Source organism: Nuphar pumila, chromosome 13, assembly GCF_984573655.1.
Source record: "Nuphar pumila chromosome 13, dmNupPumi1.hap1.1, whole genome shotgun sequence".
Classification (NCBI taxonomy): domain Eukaryota; kingdom Viridiplantae; phylum Streptophyta; class Magnoliopsida; order Nymphaeales; family Nymphaeaceae; genus Nuphar; species Nuphar pumila.
The window spans coordinates 78622758-78641806 of NC_143261.1; the positions used below are offsets into that span (position 1 = coordinate 78622758).

The window sequence follows — 19049 nt, forward strand, 5'->3', positions numbered from 1 at the left end:
TAATAAAAGTGCAATTTATATTGCCAAAAATCACACATTTCATGAGTGCACGAAGCACATTGAGATGGACTGCCACTATGTTCGTGAAGAATACTTAAGAAGAACTATAGACCTTCCATATGTTACATCAGAATACCAACTAGCAGACTTCTTCGCCAAAGCGTTGTGCTCTCCAAGATTTAACTTCCTTCTTGGCAAACTTTCGGTTATGTCACCCTAAGTTTGAGGGGGGGTGTTAAATAATGTAACATAATTCAATATGTAATTTCATAGTTTTAGTTTACTTTTAAGTTTAGTTAGGATTAGGTTAGTTTATTTAACTAGGTTAGGTTTCTTTTTCTTTTTTAGTTTAGTTTTTGGACTTATTTGGCTTTATGCTTTTTTGACCAAAGTCAAAAAGCATAAAGTAGAGAGAGCTGTTGGACTCCCAACAGCTCTATTTAGAGCCGTTGGGAGCCCAACACTCCCTCATTCCCTCTCTCCCTTGTATTATAAATATGGGGTGTTACCCCCTTGTAACTTACACTTTTGTAAAGCCCTCTTTTGGGACCCAACATGTTGAAGTTGATATTTTTTTACGTTTGTGCATTTGTATCCGTGCTTTTGTGCACTTGTGAGAGTTCTCCTTTTATGCCTTTGTGCATTTGTATCCGTGCCTTTGTGCACTTGTGAGAGTTCTCCTTTTATGCCTTTGTGCACACTTTGTGTTTCTAGTATTGTGTTTATACACAAAATCCTTTTTTATAGAGATTTTCACAACACTATATTTTATAGACTTTCAATAGTCCGCACAGCAAAAAAAAAAGCATTGGACTTGCTACAGTTGTTACAGAACGTGTGTTTTGTCTGTTTTATTAGTTCATTCCATCCAATCTTGGACAAGACATCAAACAAGCCCTTAAAGCTCTCCATTCTTTACAATAAGTCACAGAAAAAATCCATTTGAATGGACAAGATTGCTCATAAAATTGCATATTTAAATATTAGAACATAAGCACAAAATCCATCTGAAATATAAGCAACAAGATGCCACAGTAATCCCAGATATAAAACTTTAAAGGTAAAAACTATTGATAGTAAATACTGAAAGACCAGTAACACTGATGGAGCATTAATCCTGAGAAACCACAATATATGTAACAGAAAACAAACAAAATACATGAATTATCATACAATCCAGATATAAGCAGCGCCGATCAAGATGAATTCCCTATACCAAGATTGGAAGATAACAATAAGTTGATGTAGGCTGAACAGAACATTTTAGAAATACCTCTTCCCATCCTACTCCATATGCAAGGGGGTTAGCTTTAATTCTGATAAAAAGATACGTGTATCCAAGCCAAGCACATGCTTCCTTAACATTGGTAACAGTTCCTAAGACCACCTCTGCATTCAAGTTATCCTTCAAGGAACTCACAAACTGCAAAACAAAACAGTAAAGATAGGTACAGAAAAATACAAATTGATAAAGATCAACACATGTACACATGCATACACGTGCACACACACACATGCTAAACAGTTAAAACAAATTATATATTATTGGTTAGCCTCTTGTCTATTTTTATTTTTTCCCCTATTTTCTTTTTTTCTCATTGTTTTAGATAGACCCACAACATATCATAATCAAATGTGCATCTCGATAATGAATATTTGTTGGCCTTCTCATTTCTACAATCATTCTGGACAAAAATCTATATCTGTAACAATTATATACAAAAATGCATACATAAATATATACATATCTATAATGTATGCATGAGAGTGTGTGCATGATTGTGTGCATGTATATGTTTGTTTGTGGGCGAGTGTGTGTACATGTCACAGTCACGAATACCAGTTTCAGTAATATCTCAACAAGGCATTTTCTTGGGTAGTTGGGTCCCATAGAACTTAGAAAAATAACAAGAAAATCTCACATCATTGATACAGACATATTAGTTTAAAAGATAGGATAGATCTTGTTAAGAAATATGCAGAAAAAGAAAAACTTTCTTGAAATTTAGAACAAAACAAAGTTAAATATAAGAATCACAATATTACTGTGATAACATCAAGGCATCTTTGGACACAATATATATAGATAGAGAAAAGAGAGAGAGAGAGAGGCCCTAAGCACTCTGTGACTAACCAATCCTAACCAGCTCAAAACCTCAGTTTCTTTGTTTTTTTTCTTAATTTGAACCAGCAGGTGTGTTTACCACTGCTTCTTTACTAAAATAACATGTTTTAGATCAATTATTTGAACAAAAGAAACAATTTTTTTATAAAAAATAGACAAAGGAGAAGCAAGGGTACTCGTGACATAAAGTTATTTGCTTTACAATTTTTTCAAAACAACATGATATTTGAGGAGATAGTTATTGGAATTTTCAACTTATTTTGCCCCAAATCTTTAGCATATTCACATGCTCTAGCCAATAATTTTTTAAAATATTTTACTACAAAACTCTTCTAAAATCTCTATCAAAAATGTCCCTAACAGTCTGATTGTCCTAGAGAACAATCATATGGATGAGCAGATAAACTGTGCTACTGTTATTGTAAAGTTTGGTGCAATATATGCCATCAGTTTTTAGGTTTCTTTGAAGTCCTATCCAAACATTAAAAACTCCAATACAAGTTTTCCAGCTATAGAGATCACATATCGAGGGTCGGATTTACAAAACATCACCAGTATTTCAAACTATAAATCCATTCAAAAATTTCTGCATCAAAATGGATCCTATCAACTTTATTCTTAAACAGTCGTATGGATGAAAAGAGAAGGTGCCATAGTTTTATTGCAAAATATGGTGCAACATATGCCAAACAATTTTTCAGATTTTTTTTGAAGATCATGTCCAAACATGAAGAAAAACTCTAATCTAATTACAAATTTTCCAACTAAGATGACATCTGGTGGTGTGGTTACTTAAATCTCTCTCTAAGAACCAGTTCTCCTTCCACTTTTTGGAGATCTGCAGAACCGTCAATGATAGTATCTAAAACAAAAAGCTTTTGTTTTAAGTTGTATGTATTTATCCATCCTGTGTAAATATCTTCATTTTTGTAGGGGGTAGTTTCATCATTTTATTTATCTCTTTCTTTTGTAAATACCCTGGTGTGCAAGGGCTATTCATTCTATTGACCATTGTTACTTGTGTCCAGTTATATGAGAGTTTTACTGACCATTGAATGTAATAAAATAATGGTTTTACAAGTATTGCTCTCTTGCCCTCAGACTCGATAAAATGGTATCAAAGAGTAGGCAGATCGCATCAGATCCCTAGCTTGCGTATTTCATCAAACCTGGACTAATTTCTCACTTTTTTTTTATGCCATCAATCATGATTTAGGCTCCCTTACACCTAAGGTGTTTGAAGTAAATCTGGTACCATAACTATTGTTCCCATCTGTTAATGTTCTGGTATGACTTCTTACTGGATCAAGTTGGTATCATAAATTCTACTTTGCTACCCTCACCCTCTTCTATTATTTTTAAGTTCGGCCAATCATAGAGTAATGTTTTATGCTATATGTTTACCCACGGTACTGCCTCTGGTCATTTCAGCTTTCATTGGACTCTGTCTGAAGATGTTCTATATCTGAGGTCGACTTCTTTCTAATCTTGGCTGGTGAATGCTGAGATTTGTGATTTCTGGGGTCATTGAGACTAACTTATTTCTGGGGTCATTGAGAATAACTTATGGCAGCAATAAATATATTGGATCACATTTTCCCTTTTGTGTTCCCTACAAAATATTAACCAAATTAATTTTACACATGCCCCCCAAATCAGGTGATCTACGCCCATGCAACAGTGAATAAGTGAGGGTTATGAAGTCTGTTGCCCGTTAACTGAATCGGATTTATGTTTCTTACTTTAATATCTGCTCAAACAGTTCCTGCTGGTTGTTGAATGCTGTTATACTTAAAATTTGTTGAGATGCTGGGACTGTTGTGTCTGCTCCTTAGTGATTCTTCTACTCTTGTTCTGTAATGGCGAGGAACTTAAAGACTGGGAGAATGAGATAAATATTTGATTACTGTATTCCCATTAGACTGAGCACAACAAACTATATTGGAGAGTTGGTAATGCTTGAGTTTCATCATGGATAATAAGCAGTGTGGATGTGATTCGATATGTGTTAGCTTTGCCAAATTAAAGAAGGTCTAATGATTCATGAAAATTTTTCAAATGTGAATTTGGCAATAAATTTTGTATCCAAGAAAATATTAGGACAACCAAACGAGAAGTCTAAACTATTAGTGAATCTTATGTTGTGAGGGGGAATAAATTTGCTGATCTCAGCCTAAGCAGAAATTTGCACATGATATTTCTTTGAAACAAAACCAATTTTAAGAAGAATGGTTTTTTCAGTTTTTAAACGTTTTAGAACTGAGTTTGAGCATGTAAGATCTTATCTACTTCATAGTTCATCTGCGCTACTACCCATGAAGTCCTTAATGAGCTCAACCCACAAAACCTGATTGAAAACCATGACATGCATCAAAGGCAGATTAACAGACTATTAGTTAATCACTTCAAAGCCTGGAGCTTCAGCCAGATATACTTCTTGTCCCCCACCTTTGGAGGAGACACTGGTGTTTAGGATCACATCACATGCATTATCAAATTAAAATAGGGCATATGATTACATGACAAAAGATTATGAGGCACAGCTACTCTTGCAATCTCTAGTTGGAACAACACTTGCATCCTCTAGTTGGAATTACTAAAATTTAAAACAAAATCTCGCATCCTACAAAGAAAGCTAATAACAGCACGTTTTACTAAAATGAATGGAATACCAAGATATTAACCACAAAATTGTAAAACCATGATAAACCAGACACCATGAAATGGATTCAATATAAATTTTTATAATGAGTAACAGATTTTCTTTTCATCATGTCAGTAGAGCAAAAAACACAAAAAAAAAAATCCATGGATAACTAAAAAAGAAGCATCTGAACAATATACAGCAAGTGCATTCAAGTATTACCACTGGAAACATGAAAGGAATATCACGGAAACAGGTACTGGAATATTAGACTACCATGAGAACATATGGAATTCCATATCAATCATTACACGGGAAGATGCTCAAATGGCAAGGAACTCTGTCCTATATCAAACTTTTCTTCTAAGATTTATTATACCAAATCAAGTGTAACATCGCATATTTTTATACTTAGTTAAATTTGATTTTTTGTCGAAAATTGTTTGAGGCTTGATTTTTAGACTGATGTCTTTGAGTCTGGGCTTGACCCAGGTCTCATCGACAAGGTTGAGGCGAGCCAAACGAAACATGAGAAAGAATTTTAATTTCGACCTTTAAATTAAAGCGAAATTCGGGTTATTTTCAGGCAAAATGCTGAATTTTATATGCGTGTAATATATCATTGGATGCATATCGAAATTATGAGAGCCATGATATCTTGTTTTCCTGATTTCGAGTTCTGGTTTGCCTGAAAATCGCATTTTTCTGAAAAGTAAGCAGTTTGTCGAAATGGATCCGGAGTTGGATTGGATCCAAGGACTAGGATCCTAATTTTTATGGATTTTGGTTCTATTTAGGTCCTACTCAAATCTGGATTCGATCCAAGTCTTGTTCCAAATTTTTTTTGGGTATGAGTTTGGATTTTGGATCTAGATCCGGATCCAAATCCAAGCCCAATGTTTTCCAGCTTTAAATTCAATTTAAAGCCTTAATTTGGGGTTTATTTGTGTTAAAAAGCATCTCCTATTAATTTGGTAATTTTTGGTAATTTTCAGAAAATTATTTCTAATTTATTACTAATTAATTAATTAATTAATTAATTGAATTCAATTCCGAAATTCTATTTTTGATAGTTGATTAGGACTCTTTATAGAGCCATGTCTAGGCTTAGTGGTTTTAAGAAAGACTTTTAAAAACATAAAACTTGGAAAAGTAAACTTTTTTGAAGAGTTCAAGAAAATTAGGAAGCTAGAGGAGAGTTTCCCCCATTAGAGACTCTCCAGCCCTTTCTAAAAGGGCCGGAGAAGGGGGAAAGTCACCCCCTCTCCATCACTTTATAAAAGAAAAAAAAAAAGGGAAAGAAAGAGAGAGAGAGAGAAGAAGAAAGAAAGGGAAAGAGAAGAAGAAAAAGATGAAGAGGGTTTCTCTTCTCCAACAACACCTTTTCCACTATTGTTTTTCCCTATTTTTTTATTTTTATCAATGGTATGGGTGTCCTCTCTTGAAATCATGTGAGAAATTGAATGTAGGTTGGATTCCATGTAATGTTTTGATGGAAATCCATGGTGGAAGTGTAAATATAGATGGTTACACTAAAATACATGGAGGAGGATTCATGGATCCTCTTCCATGAATGTATTTGTGATCCTTTTTAATCTTTTCTCAACAAAAAAAAAACTGTATGTCTTTATGTTGAAACAGATTTTTATATCATAAGAAAAAAAAGTACATGGAGTGCTTATTTAAGATGGAATAATACCCATGTAGAAATCGTAGCATGCATGCACTATATTTCTGTTTTTAGCATGTGTTTGTGTTTGTCTTTAATAGATGCATAATCATGTTGTGCATGCATCTTATACAGTAGAAAGAATTTGGTTATTCATGCCTCTCAAATAAAAATATTGGTATGTGCATAAGTATACAAATTTGCACATATTTAAATCAGCATATGCATACCTACTTGTAAGTTAAATTTGTTTTCATAGGCTGACCTAATCGGAAGCATGGTTATGAACGGCTGTAAATCGATGTCGGTATAAATGCTTGAGTTCCGGAAAAAAAAAGAGAGAAGTTTATATGCCTACATGTGAATATGAACCATGCACTTAGTTATGAACACAGTTTTAAATTGGGCATTCAAACTTGTTAAATCTGTGTACTTCCAGCTGAAAAAAAATTAAGGGGTCAGCGAGTCAGCAGTGGCAAACTGGAGCCAGACCGTGACCCGCTGTCGGAGATACCTGCTGGGCCTACCAGGCTGGCAGAACCGAGCCCAGCAGGTCGGTTCTGCCAGACCTGATGGGCAGCAGGTTATTCAAAAAAAAAAAAAAAAGACTGGCTGGCAGGCCAGTCGAGCCCAGCTCGACTGGCCATGCCTGGACAGACCTGTCCAGGTGCAGCCAGGCCTCGTCAGGCCTGTTTTTGACAGGCGTGACTTGGACCCGCAGGTCCCAGCCGAATGGGCTCGGCTGGGGCTGCATCTGGTTTCGAAATATATATATTTAAATATTGTATTTCCATGGCATTGGCCCAGTTTACAAAAATACATAGATATGGATCATGTTCATGTTGTGGCTTGTTTGGGGTTTTGAAACACATCGTGAATGAAAGAGTTGGTTTTGAAACACATCGTGAATGAAAGAGTTTTGTGTCTAAATTGATGTGACGTCATTGAGCATTACGCCATATGCAACTTGTTTTAAGTACACGTGCATACAAGAAATGTTTACGTTTTGAAGATGTATAAATGTTCACATTTTTTTATTTGGACCAGTGTTGTGAAAAGCGTTGAGGCGTAGCGAGGCGCTCCACCAAAATCTAAGACGAGGCGTAAAGCGTAAGCCTCAAAAAAAATTAAATTAAAAAAAAACTATAAAAAATATTTAAAATTATAAATAAATAAAAATAATATGCATGAAAAACATGATGCATCTTTCCTGCACCAACACTTCATTCCTTTAAAGAACACCAAAAATAGAAGCCAGTATCGATTTTCGCTCCCCCAATGCATAGTGACAAAAGTTAAAAACGGTAAAATCTTGGGAGCCATTTTTTATCAGCCAAAAGATAATAAAAAATATTATGCGTCCAACAGAACATGACATGTGTTAAAACTATTAAAATGATATTTAAAATATGAAAATTTTGAATTTTCATATTTTTTATATTTATTAAAAAATAGCTGATTCAGGGTGATGCATAGTGATTTTCTGCAGATACGATACATATCGACCGACAACATTGGGCTCCCCAAGGCCCCAGATAGTCCAGACTCAGTATCATGTATGTTCCAATCGGTAGTTGGATCTGGTTAATAGTCATTCCAAGTCGAGTGCTGCTCAAGTCCGATCCACAAGTGCCTGACCAATGATTCTAGGGGTTCAAATGGATATGGTGCAAAGTTGGATCCATAATCCAATCTGATAAATTATTACCAAACATGGAGATATGAATATATGTGGATCAGATTTGAACTTACATTATCAGATTCTCTTTAGAACTGGATCAAAACTTTCTACCAAATATACACTTAATTGGATACGGAGCAAATCCGATCTGTTTCCATATCTACATGTAAAACCCTTGGCTTCAACTTATGTAACATGACATGATCAAATGAGACATTTTCACACCTTAGGGAGCAAACTGGCAGAGGCTAAGGTGAAGAAATTTTGGACATAGGTCTCATGAGCAAATCCTGTGGCACAGGGAAAGCTTTGATTGCCTATGTTATTTAAGGCCCTCCTTTAACTAGAAATGTATAGCGTGAATTGGCTCGGGGCTATGTAACGAACGATGAGTATGTTAAGGATGTAAATTAAACAATTTTGGTCATACATCTTGTCAGCAATACCAAATCTCTCTCTCTCTCTCTCTCTCTCTCTCTCTCTCTCTCTCTCTCTCTCTCTCTCTCTCTCTCAAACTTGGGGTTCTTTAACCCAACCCGGATCCAACACCCACCGGACCCCCCAAATTTTTTCTAGAAAAAACCCCTTACCGGGGTTCTTCCTCACCGCCTCTCCTTCGTGCATCGCCACCCGTCAGACTCCGGTGAGTCCTCGTCCTTTCCTTTTCATCTTCTGTTTTCTTCTTTGTCCCCTCCGCCACCCCCAGCCCGGCAGCGCCAGCAACAGCAAACCTGTTGATGCCAACGGCCAGGCGAAAGGGGGTTGGCCGGATGCCCCCGAGCTCGGGTGCCTTCTCCGCCCTTCCGTCATACCTCCCTCTCCGGAGGGTCTTCTGGACGAGCCTAGCTACAGCTGCCGATCTGAACTGGCCCGAGTAGAGCTCAGGTTCCCAGCCCCATTGTCGTCGTCGGCTAACTCTCTCCCTCCAAAGCCTCCCCAAGTCCTTAACCAACTCTATCAGCTTGAAAACAGCAACAGGTGCAGCAATTGCCACCTCCCTCCTCTCGTCGCTCGCCTTCGGCGACGCCGCCTCCACGACTGACAGAATCGTCGACATCGTCGCGGCAACCGGAGATGTCAACCGTGTACTGGCTCTCCTCCTCCCCATTGTTCCTGTGTTGGATCCTCTAAACGGTTGCCATTTATATACAAATGGGTAGTCTTCCCATCAGCAGTCTGATACTCATACATAACAATGTATCTCATCGCAGACTTGTCGAAGATCACCGGGTTTGGGTAGGCGATCAAACTTGCCCAAATTCTTGATTTATCGGGCCCTGTTATTAAAAATTCGAAGCGTAGATGCCTTACCTTGAGGCGTGCGCCTCAAGGCGTATGAGGCGCACGCCTTGGGGCATTTGCGCTTTATGCTTGAGCCTCAAGGCACAAAGGCCCTCGCCTTGAGGCGAGGCGCGCTTTTTGCGCCTTGAGGCGCACTTTTAATAACACTGATTTGGACTCTCCTGAATGAAAGTGTATATGTGGGTGGTTACACATAAAGCACATGCACATGAATGTTGTGAGTATATGCATATGAACGTTATATTTCATGCACATTGTTAATGGGTTAAATTGGTATATATGAATATGCATTTGGAGGCATGTTGGCATCATGGCATATATTGCACGTTGATACGATTTTTTTTCATATGGTGCATCGATGATCAAAACAAATCATCGTGGGCCTGGAGAGCCTCGAGTTTTGGTTTGCTCATTCTTTATTTATTATAAATGCATCGCAAAAAACACATTTATTTTGATTGCACTATATTGCATTGTTCTATGTGTTTCTACGGGCAGGAGTCCCGTGATGGTTTTCGCATGGATAGATGTGAGCTTTTGCCCTTGCTTTTGAATGCTAAATTGCAAAACTTGATAAGTGGCTTTTAATAAAAAGATAATGAGTAAGAACAGTGTAATATACGTTTTGAGATCTCCCATCGGAATAATGAGAATCTTAGAGATTCAGTTTTGGGGGACCAAAAGGATACAAAAACTCCATGTGCTTTATTTATTACCCCTGAACCCGATATTGAGGTTCTTTCTCATGGCCACGATTTTAAGGAGAGTCTGCCACTTTACCTGGGAGTGGTATGTTTGACACAGTTGTTGTTTTAGTATACCAAGAAAGTGGCACTTGTGGGCGTGGAGGTCCCTGGTGTCCCGACATTAGATGTGGAGGTCTAATGTTCCAAAGGTGATTTGGTCGAGGGCTAAGTTTGAAACCCAGTAAATAAAATACAACTTATGTGCTAAGTTACCCTGGGAACCCTACTTGACCTCGGAAAATCTTACTCGTTTGGTGTATCCACGGGCAACGGTAATTAAAAAGAAAAACTTAAACTATATGCATTTAATAGGGCATGCATATGAAAAAGAAAACTTTAAGAAAATATAATAAAGTGTTCATGCATTGCACATAAATCATGTATATTCATGTTATGCATTAGATCATGTATGTTTACCTGTTCTTTTAATTGTTAAGTGTTGGTGAATGCATAATATTGTTCTGTAAAGCATATTAAATGATCGTATTGCTAAATTTGTGATCCATGTTATTGATTCATGTTCCTTCATGCTTAATAAATGCTCCATGTTGCATGAATGCTTAATTGAATTATGTAATTGTCATAATTGCATTCCTCTAAATTATTGCATGAAATCTTATTTGTGTTCTTTATGCTCGTTTATTTCATTAAAGAGATTCGTACGCACAATTTTTTTGATTTTTGACACTCTCTTTTTGTGGTTTTTCGTAGCCGCAAGAGACCAGTGAAGCGACTAGCTTCTGGGAGAGCTACGGGTGTCACGTTTTTGCTAGACAGTTCACGGAGAGACAGCGTGGTTCATTCTTCTTTATTATTTTTCTTTTATATTTAATTGTCTATGCACTCTGAATTTTCTTTATACAATTGTCTCGAGACTTATCACTTATTCTTTTAATAAAGGTTTGGTTTGGTATGAATGATAATTATAAGCTCTATTGTGGTTGTTTGTTTTATCCAATTGAGAGTGGAACGGTAAAGGCCCCGGATTTCTGAGAAGATTTTCGCAATGGTTTAAAAAAAAATATTCTGCATTTTCAAGGGGTGAGTTGGGGTCGTTACACCAAGCAATCACAGTATCAATGGCAAGCACTGTGAATTATATTTATGATTAAAATAATTTAATTTTCCTTCTTGTAATCATTCAGAGTGGCAAACCTGCACAAAAAAGATCGACATGCAGAACTTGAAAGCTGATTTAGAAGAAAGAAGATGAAAAAGCAAGAATAAGAGGATCTTTCATTTGACTGTAAATTCTACGAAGACAGATGCACTGCCAACTTTCACTGTGAACATGAATATAACAGGTTACAGTAATTTCAACCTCCAGTCAAATGTACCAATCAAATGCCTAGTGCCAGCCATTTAGTGCCTAGGAGCCTATAATTCCAATAAAATACCACAGATAAGAAAAATCTAAGAATGCAAAATGTAATTACAATTTTTAATTTTTTCAACATTATAACAAAGAGATAAAAGTTTTTTTCTAGCTGCGCCTTCCAAACAGTTACCTAGCACCTAGTCATCCAGGCATAAGCATGGTTTTAGCTACACACCTGAGCACTGCAAACTATGCAAGAGAAGTGATATTGATCAAATTATGGAGAGCCAAGTAACACAAAGATCAAGAAATATAATGATCTCAAGATGCACTTTTCTAAGTATCCAGTAGGAAAACATACTCACCTGACTTTCTATCGGAAGCTGGCTTGTCAACAATCGCAAATAATGGGCCAACTTATCATGTGATGTGATTATAATGCCTTCACCACTTTTATCAAATTGTGGCCTTCCAGCACGTCCAAATATCTGCAAAGGAAAATCATGAGCAACAACATTACAAACTTATGATAACGCTGAACTGATCTTCTCAAGATGACACCTAACCTGCATAACATCAAGCATCCCCAGCTCACGCCACCCACCAGCCTTCGGATCATATAGCTGAGTCCCCTGGTATCCCATGTCAAAAGAATAACAACATGCAACCAAATGAAAATAGTAGACAGAGTAACCAGAATAGTGTGTGGCTAAACTTTGTAGGATTTTCACACTTTCCATAATCTGCAATCTCAATTTTGCCTTATTAGCAAATTTCATTCCACACATATTTGGCTATTCTTTTGAACATATATGCAGATATTTGATATTGATCCATGCACATGAACAAACCATGAAAGGCAGGTTGAACTTAACATGTAATGTTATTAAACAATTCAATTAGTACAATGTATTTTAAGAGTTAAAATATGTGGAAATGAACCTACCTGCGGCTACAAGGGAACTAAAACTTACAACTTTTGGGGCAAACCATAAATCCACTATGAACCAAGATGTAGGTCCTAGTTGAGTTTGTTCCATAAACATCCACCTACTGGTCAAGTTTAATGGTTAAGACGAAGATTTTCCAATGAAGCAGAAGTTGGTACCTTATAATTTTAGAATTATCCACCATGGTGAAAACCCTTTGATGGGTTTCATTGACTAAAATCCAAACTCCTAGTCAAAACAGGCGTACCTTTCTTAATGCATTGATCCAAAACTAGGAGAGGAGAAATCCCTTCCTCCAATCCTCTCGAACCGGATCACAAAAAATTAGAAAAAATTAACATGATTCACAAGAAAATTAGGGAGAAACGAAACTACGGCATTGAATTGAGACCCTCTTTGCTTTCATTAACTTCCAAAACTCACACTGTGTTTGCTTTGACACATAGTACCCCTATTTATACTAGTGGGAATCCATTTCCTAATTAGGTTATGCATTTCTTTCCTAATTAGGGTTGGATCCTGCTACAAATTACAAAAGAGAATTCTTACCCAATTAGGCAAGTTACATAATCAAATTACACGAGTCCATATATGTGTAGAGCTTGTTGACTACATCAACTTTGCTTTTTGAATCACCCTCAAACTCTTATCAAATAAGGAAATAAATCCGATCAAACTTTACTCTATATAGATATGTAAAACTTTGACTTGCCCATTTGACCCACTAAATGAGCTCGAATGGGCCCGAAAAAGGTGGCAAATGATCTCCGACCGTTTGCCAGTGGTAACCCTCAAAATAAGATTTCCAACGACTCAAGAATCGTCCAATGCCATATTGGATGACACAATTATGGTCGGATGAAGTTGCATGTGTTAATTTGCACTCTTTATGGACCCAAATGATGATCCGAATGATCCGGATTACCCCTAGAACTACCTAGATCATGGCTCACCCTGTTTAGGAGATTAAACACCTGCTAAATCAGGATGAAGATGGGGAAACTCCTTTTCCTCATCCTCCAGACCATACCACCTCGCTTGACTTGGTAGTTGCTCTATCCTGCCAACTCGAAATGACTCTATTGTTAAAATATATATGTATGCATTATATACTCATGTATATATATATATATATACTGTAATAGTTTGCCTGACAGGGTATTTTAGTCTTTTCACATGTAATTATAGTTGTTTATTATAAACAGTTATATTTTACTTTTCCTTATTTTCTTATTTTTTTCCTTTTCTCTTTTGTTTTTACCATGCCATTGGGGGGGGGGGGCACTCCATAGAGGCATAGGGGCCCCAACGGTCATAAATATGACCGTTGGGAGTGTTAAAATATAATATATATATAATAATATTTATATTATTATATATATATATTTGCTATTTTTATCTTATTTTTCTATATTTTCTTTATTTTATTTTGGCACTTTTTAGTGTCTAGTTCTAATAGAACTAGACATACCTTATCTAGTTAAGTTCCACTTGGAACTTAACTAGAAAGGTAACTGTTCGAATAGTCCAACGGTTACATTTCTAACCGTTGGACTATTCCAACGGCTACAAGGAGAGCTCCTTAAGAGCTCTCCTCTTCTCCCCTCTTCCCACTTGTATATATAGGGGTGCAGCCCCTCTTGTAAAGATATGAAAATGCTCCTTAAGCATTGTGAGTTTCCACTTCAATAAAGAATATATTTTATTCTTTTTTTTGTGTTTCCCATTATACCCTTTTTAAGGGTTATGCTTTAATGTCTTTTTAGACACTCTCTCTTGCATATCTTAGTTTGTTTTTGAAAGATCCTTGTTTCGTTTCATGGTATCAGAGCAAGGTTCATCCAAAATCGTGAAGATTTCTTGCCTCGTTTTCCATGCCAAGCTTGCAAAGGTGTTTTATCACCTTGGTTGAGGTTTTTAAAGCCTCGTTTGAAGGAAGGAGAGAAAAGAAAGGCTCGTTGCATCAAAATATCGTGTTTGCTCTCTTTTACCTTCTCTTTCTCTTTCTTTATTTCTTTTTTCTCCTCATTTTATCACTTTTGTAAAATATGGGTGATCAAGATAAAATCACCATCATACCCATGAAGCTAAACGACACAAATTATGTAACGTGGGCTTCAATAATGAAGCACCACACATGGGGAAAAGGGTTGTGGGGGCATAGTAGTGTGAAAATCTCTATAAAAAGAGATTTTGTGTATAAACACAATACCGGAACCACGAAAAACTGTCGTCGCTAATCCGTCGCTAATTAGCAACGAATTCGCAATGGAAACCTCTCTGTCGCTAAGTTGCAACGGAGTTTGAGACATAATTTTTTCGTCGCGAATCCGTCGCTAAGTAGCGACAGATTCATGACTAAATTTTTTCCGTCGCTAATTTCACAAATCATTCGAATGTTAGTGACAGATAGTTTTCTCTAGCTAATCCGTCGCAAATTTACGACGGAAAAAATCCGTCGCAAATTTCCGTCGCTAATTAACATTTTTCTTGTAATGATTTACCTAATTAGTTGCATGAAAACTTGCTATTTGTTAATTATTACTATTTGCCTAATTAGTTGCACTAATTAGCAATTAGTTGCATAGAAACTTGTTATTCTCTCATTAACCCATAATTTCAGTCAAAGAGCTTATCTTCAAACCCAAGCCCCTTAAGAAACAGGCCAAAACCCGACCAGTTAGTAAACGGGTCGGGCTATTGACCTGACTGACCTGGTCAACAGCCCGGTCCATTAGCGGCACAGCACGGACCAATGCCCACCCCTAGCCGAAACATACCAAGATCCATGTTTATAAGGAACTACTAATGATGAGTGTATTATGCTCCAATCAATAAGCTAATTTACCTCCCAACGACACTTATGTTGGATGTTTGATAGGGGACTTGCCTAGTTTGCAATCTCTCTCTCTCTCTCTCTCTCTCTCTCTCTCTCTCTCTCTCTCTCTCTCATAGGCATACCCATTAAATTTTACTTTTGGCTTTTGCGGCCTTAAGGTGTCGCCTCTCTTTCGTTTTCATTAAAGAAGTATCCATTATAGCATTGCATTGTTTTGAACTTTTTGAGTGATTTCTTGCAACGTTAATCCCCCAACATGGAGCACAAAGAACAAGCCTTTTATTTTCCCATCTGTGTGAGAGAGAGAGAGAGAGAGATTAAAAATTGGGTCAGTTCTTAGGTATGAAGAATGTAGGTATCCACGATGCCCGAACCACTCTGAAGTTGTTGACCCAAATGGGTCTTCAGTTTTTAGCCATGCCTAGATCTACACCCAGATCACAATCTCGGGTTTGGGTATAATTTTTAAAATTGAATTAAAAAATAGGTGTATTTAGGACCTAACCCGTTTGCACCCAAACCAGTAAACCCATGCGGGTATTTTTTTAGTGATAGCCAAACATGGAATCAGACCCGAACTAACTTGGGTCATGTGCATATCTAATTTTCAGACCCAATTAGAAAATAGGCCTGACAAGATCCAACATGAACCCGAATCGAACTCTCACAAGTGCACAAAAACACGGATACACATGCACAAAAAAATATCAACTTTAATAACTTGAGTCCCAAAAGGGGCTTTACAAAAAGAATTGTTATTGCATATACACTCACAAAAAAGTATTATGTTTACAAGGGCCACTAAGGCCTATTTATAATACAAAGAGAAGCCATAGGGTGCAGCTCTATATGACTGTTGGAGTTGCACCCAACGGTCACATTTGTGACCGTTGGGGCAGCTCCAACAGCTATATGGAGTTATCCCTTTCACAACAGTCAAAAAGAAAAAGTAAAAATGTTAGCCCATTAGGATGGTTGACGCTTATTGAGTAAAAGGATTGAAATACCCATGATGGGTATTTCAGTTTACGGTGGAGTATATATACATGAGAAATACCCCATGTGACATCTCATTATATATAAAAGAGACATAATATTTTAACATCCCCCCCCCTCAAACTTAGGGTGACATAACTGAAAGTTTGCCAAGAAGGAAGTTAAATCTTGGAGAACACAGCGCCTTAGTGAAGAAGTCTGCCAGTTGATATTCTGATGTAATATAAGGAAGGTCAATGATTCTTCTTAAATATTCTTTACGAACATAGTGGCAATCCATCTTGATATACTTCGTGCGCTCATGAAATGTGTGATTTTTGGCAATGTAGATTGCACTTTTATTATCACAACATAATTGTGTGGGCCCTTAAACTTGAATATTCATATCTTCCACAAAGCTGTGCATCCAAACAATCTCCATGGTAGTAGATGCCATGGCTCTATACTCAGCTTCGGTGGATGAAAGCGATATTTTTTGTTGCTTCTTACATCTCCAAGAGATTAATGATTCACATAAAAAAATACATAAACCAGTGGTGGAGTAACGGTTATTTGGGTCACCTCCCCAATCAGATTCAGTATAAGCAATTAAACTTAATTCAGACATAGAAGATAAAAATACACCCTTGTTTATTGTACCCTTTATGGATCTCATGAAGCGAAGAATAGCGCTCATATGGACTGTAGTAGGTGCATGTTGAAATTGACTAGCAACATGTACTGCATGAGAAATATCAGGACAGGTAATGCTGAGATACGTTAAGGATCCAACCAGTTGTTGGTAAGGTGTGAGATCTTTTAGGAGAATCCCATCATCAATCTTCATCTTTGAACCTACTATTTCAAGAGTTTCGCAGACCTTATCATATGTGATTCCTGATCTGTCAAGAATCTCACAAGCAAGTTTAGTTTGAGACAGAAAATAGCCTCTGTGAGAATAGGCAACCTCAATTCCCAAAAAATATGTCAAAAATCCTAAGTCTGACATTTCAAATCTTGAAGTCAAAATAGATTTAATGTTCTTGATTTCTTTGATATCATCACCTGTTATTAACATATCATCAACATATAACAATAATATAACAATCCCAGCATTAGATTTCTTAACAAACAATGCAGTGTCAGTATAGCATGAAGTGAAACCATTTTCAGTCATTACATTGTTAAACCTATCGTGTCAAGCCTTGGAAGCTTGTTTCAAGCCATAAAGAGCTTTACGAAGACGAATAACTTTATTTTTAGGAATTTCCATACCAGGCAGAGCATCCATGTAGACTTTTTCATTAAGATCACCATTTAGAAAGGCATGTTTGACATCCATTTGGTAAATATTCAATTTTTTATTGGAAGCAATGGTGATGAGGCATCTGACAATAACCATGCAAGCTACTGGAGCAAATGTCTCTTCATAGTCAATCTTGTATTCTTGACTATATCCTTTAGCTAAAAGACGAGCTTTAAACCTCTCAAGAGATCCATCACTCTTGGTTTTGACTTTGAACACCCATCGACATCCTATAGTTTTCTTTCCACTGGAAAGCGTTTGAAATTCCCAAGTGTTGGCTTTTCTAAGCGCTTTAAGTTCACTTTACATGGTTTCTCTTCATTCAATACATCGTTTGGCATCTTCAAAAAAATTTGGTTCAAAATATGAGTGAATGGCACTTAAGCAAGCCCAATATTTAGGAGAGAAAGAGTCAAAAGACACGAATCTAGAGGGAGTTCGTCTAGTTCTCTCGGTTCTTCTAGGGTTTGAATCATGTGAGGGGATAGATTCGCTAGGTTCACTATACTGCTCAATAGCACTTCTAAAAGTGTGTCTATCTCTATGAGTATAGGTGATAAGGTCTTTAGTTATATTTTCTTCTTGAGAGGTAGTAGGGTTAGAGTTATTATTGATTTCAACCACTTCATTGTCACTGTTATATCTTTATTCATCGTCACTAGAAATATCATCATCTTTAGATAAAAGATCAAAGAGAAAGAAATAGTTGGCATTTTCTAAATGAGATTCATTCTTTTCAAAACTACTATCATTTTCCAAAAAAGTTACATTACTTGAGACATATAACTTATCATTTTTAGTATCATAACATCGAAACCCTTTTTGGGTTTCGGAGTATCCAAGAAAGGCACAAGGAATGCCTTTAGGTGAGAGTTTATCACTCTTATCTGTAAGGATAAAGCACTTACAACAAAAAAGTCTCAATCTATTATAATCGGGTTCCTTTTCATGTAGAGTTTCAAAAGGAGAGATTTTATCTAAATTTTTGGATGGGAGATGATTAATAAGATAAACTGAAGCAAGAGCCGCTTCTGCCCAAAAAAAAATGGAATACTTTGGGAAATAAGAAGGGTTCTAGTGGTTTCAATGATATGTCTATGCTTCCTTTCGGCTAACCCATTTTGTTATCTTTGATGGACAATACCATAGTCTTCAAGATATTTCTTAAATTCATTGGAAAGATATTCGCCTCCAGAATAGGTCCTAAATATCTTTAAATTATTATTAAATTGATTTTTAATTATCATATGATATGATTTAAAACATGAAAACACTTCATGCTTATGTTTAAGGAAATATATCCAACAATATCGAGAAAAATCATTCACAAAAATCACATAATAGGCAAAACCTCCCTTAGATATGACGGGTGCCGGTCCCCAAACATCCAAATGAACAATTTCAAAAGGTTTTGTGGTAAATATATATCTTTGTTCAAAAGGCATACTTCTCATTTTTCCAAGAATACAATTATTACAAGAGAAAGTACTTTTA

At 36.6% G+C, this 19049-nt stretch overlaps 1 protein-coding gene across 4 annotated transcripts in view; it reads right to left on the minus strand.

Moving 5' to 3' along the window:
• The window catches only part of LOC149818818 (U5 small nuclear ribonucleoprotein helicase), a 264200-nt gene that overhangs the window by 147640 nt on the left and 97511 nt on the right, over positions 1-19049 (minus strand). For all 4 annotated transcript variants that reach the window (XM_089985540.1, XM_089985539.1, XM_089985538.1 and 1 more), the window contains 3 exons: positions 12052-12117; positions 11851-11973; positions 1274-1423 (listed from right to left, as the gene is read on the minus strand). In XM_089985540.1, coding sequence (XP_089841666.1) covers positions 1274-1423; positions 11851-11973; positions 12052-12117 — 339 coding nt within the window. The remainder of the gene's footprint in view (positions 1-1273; positions 1424-11850; positions 11974-12051; positions 12118-19049) is intronic.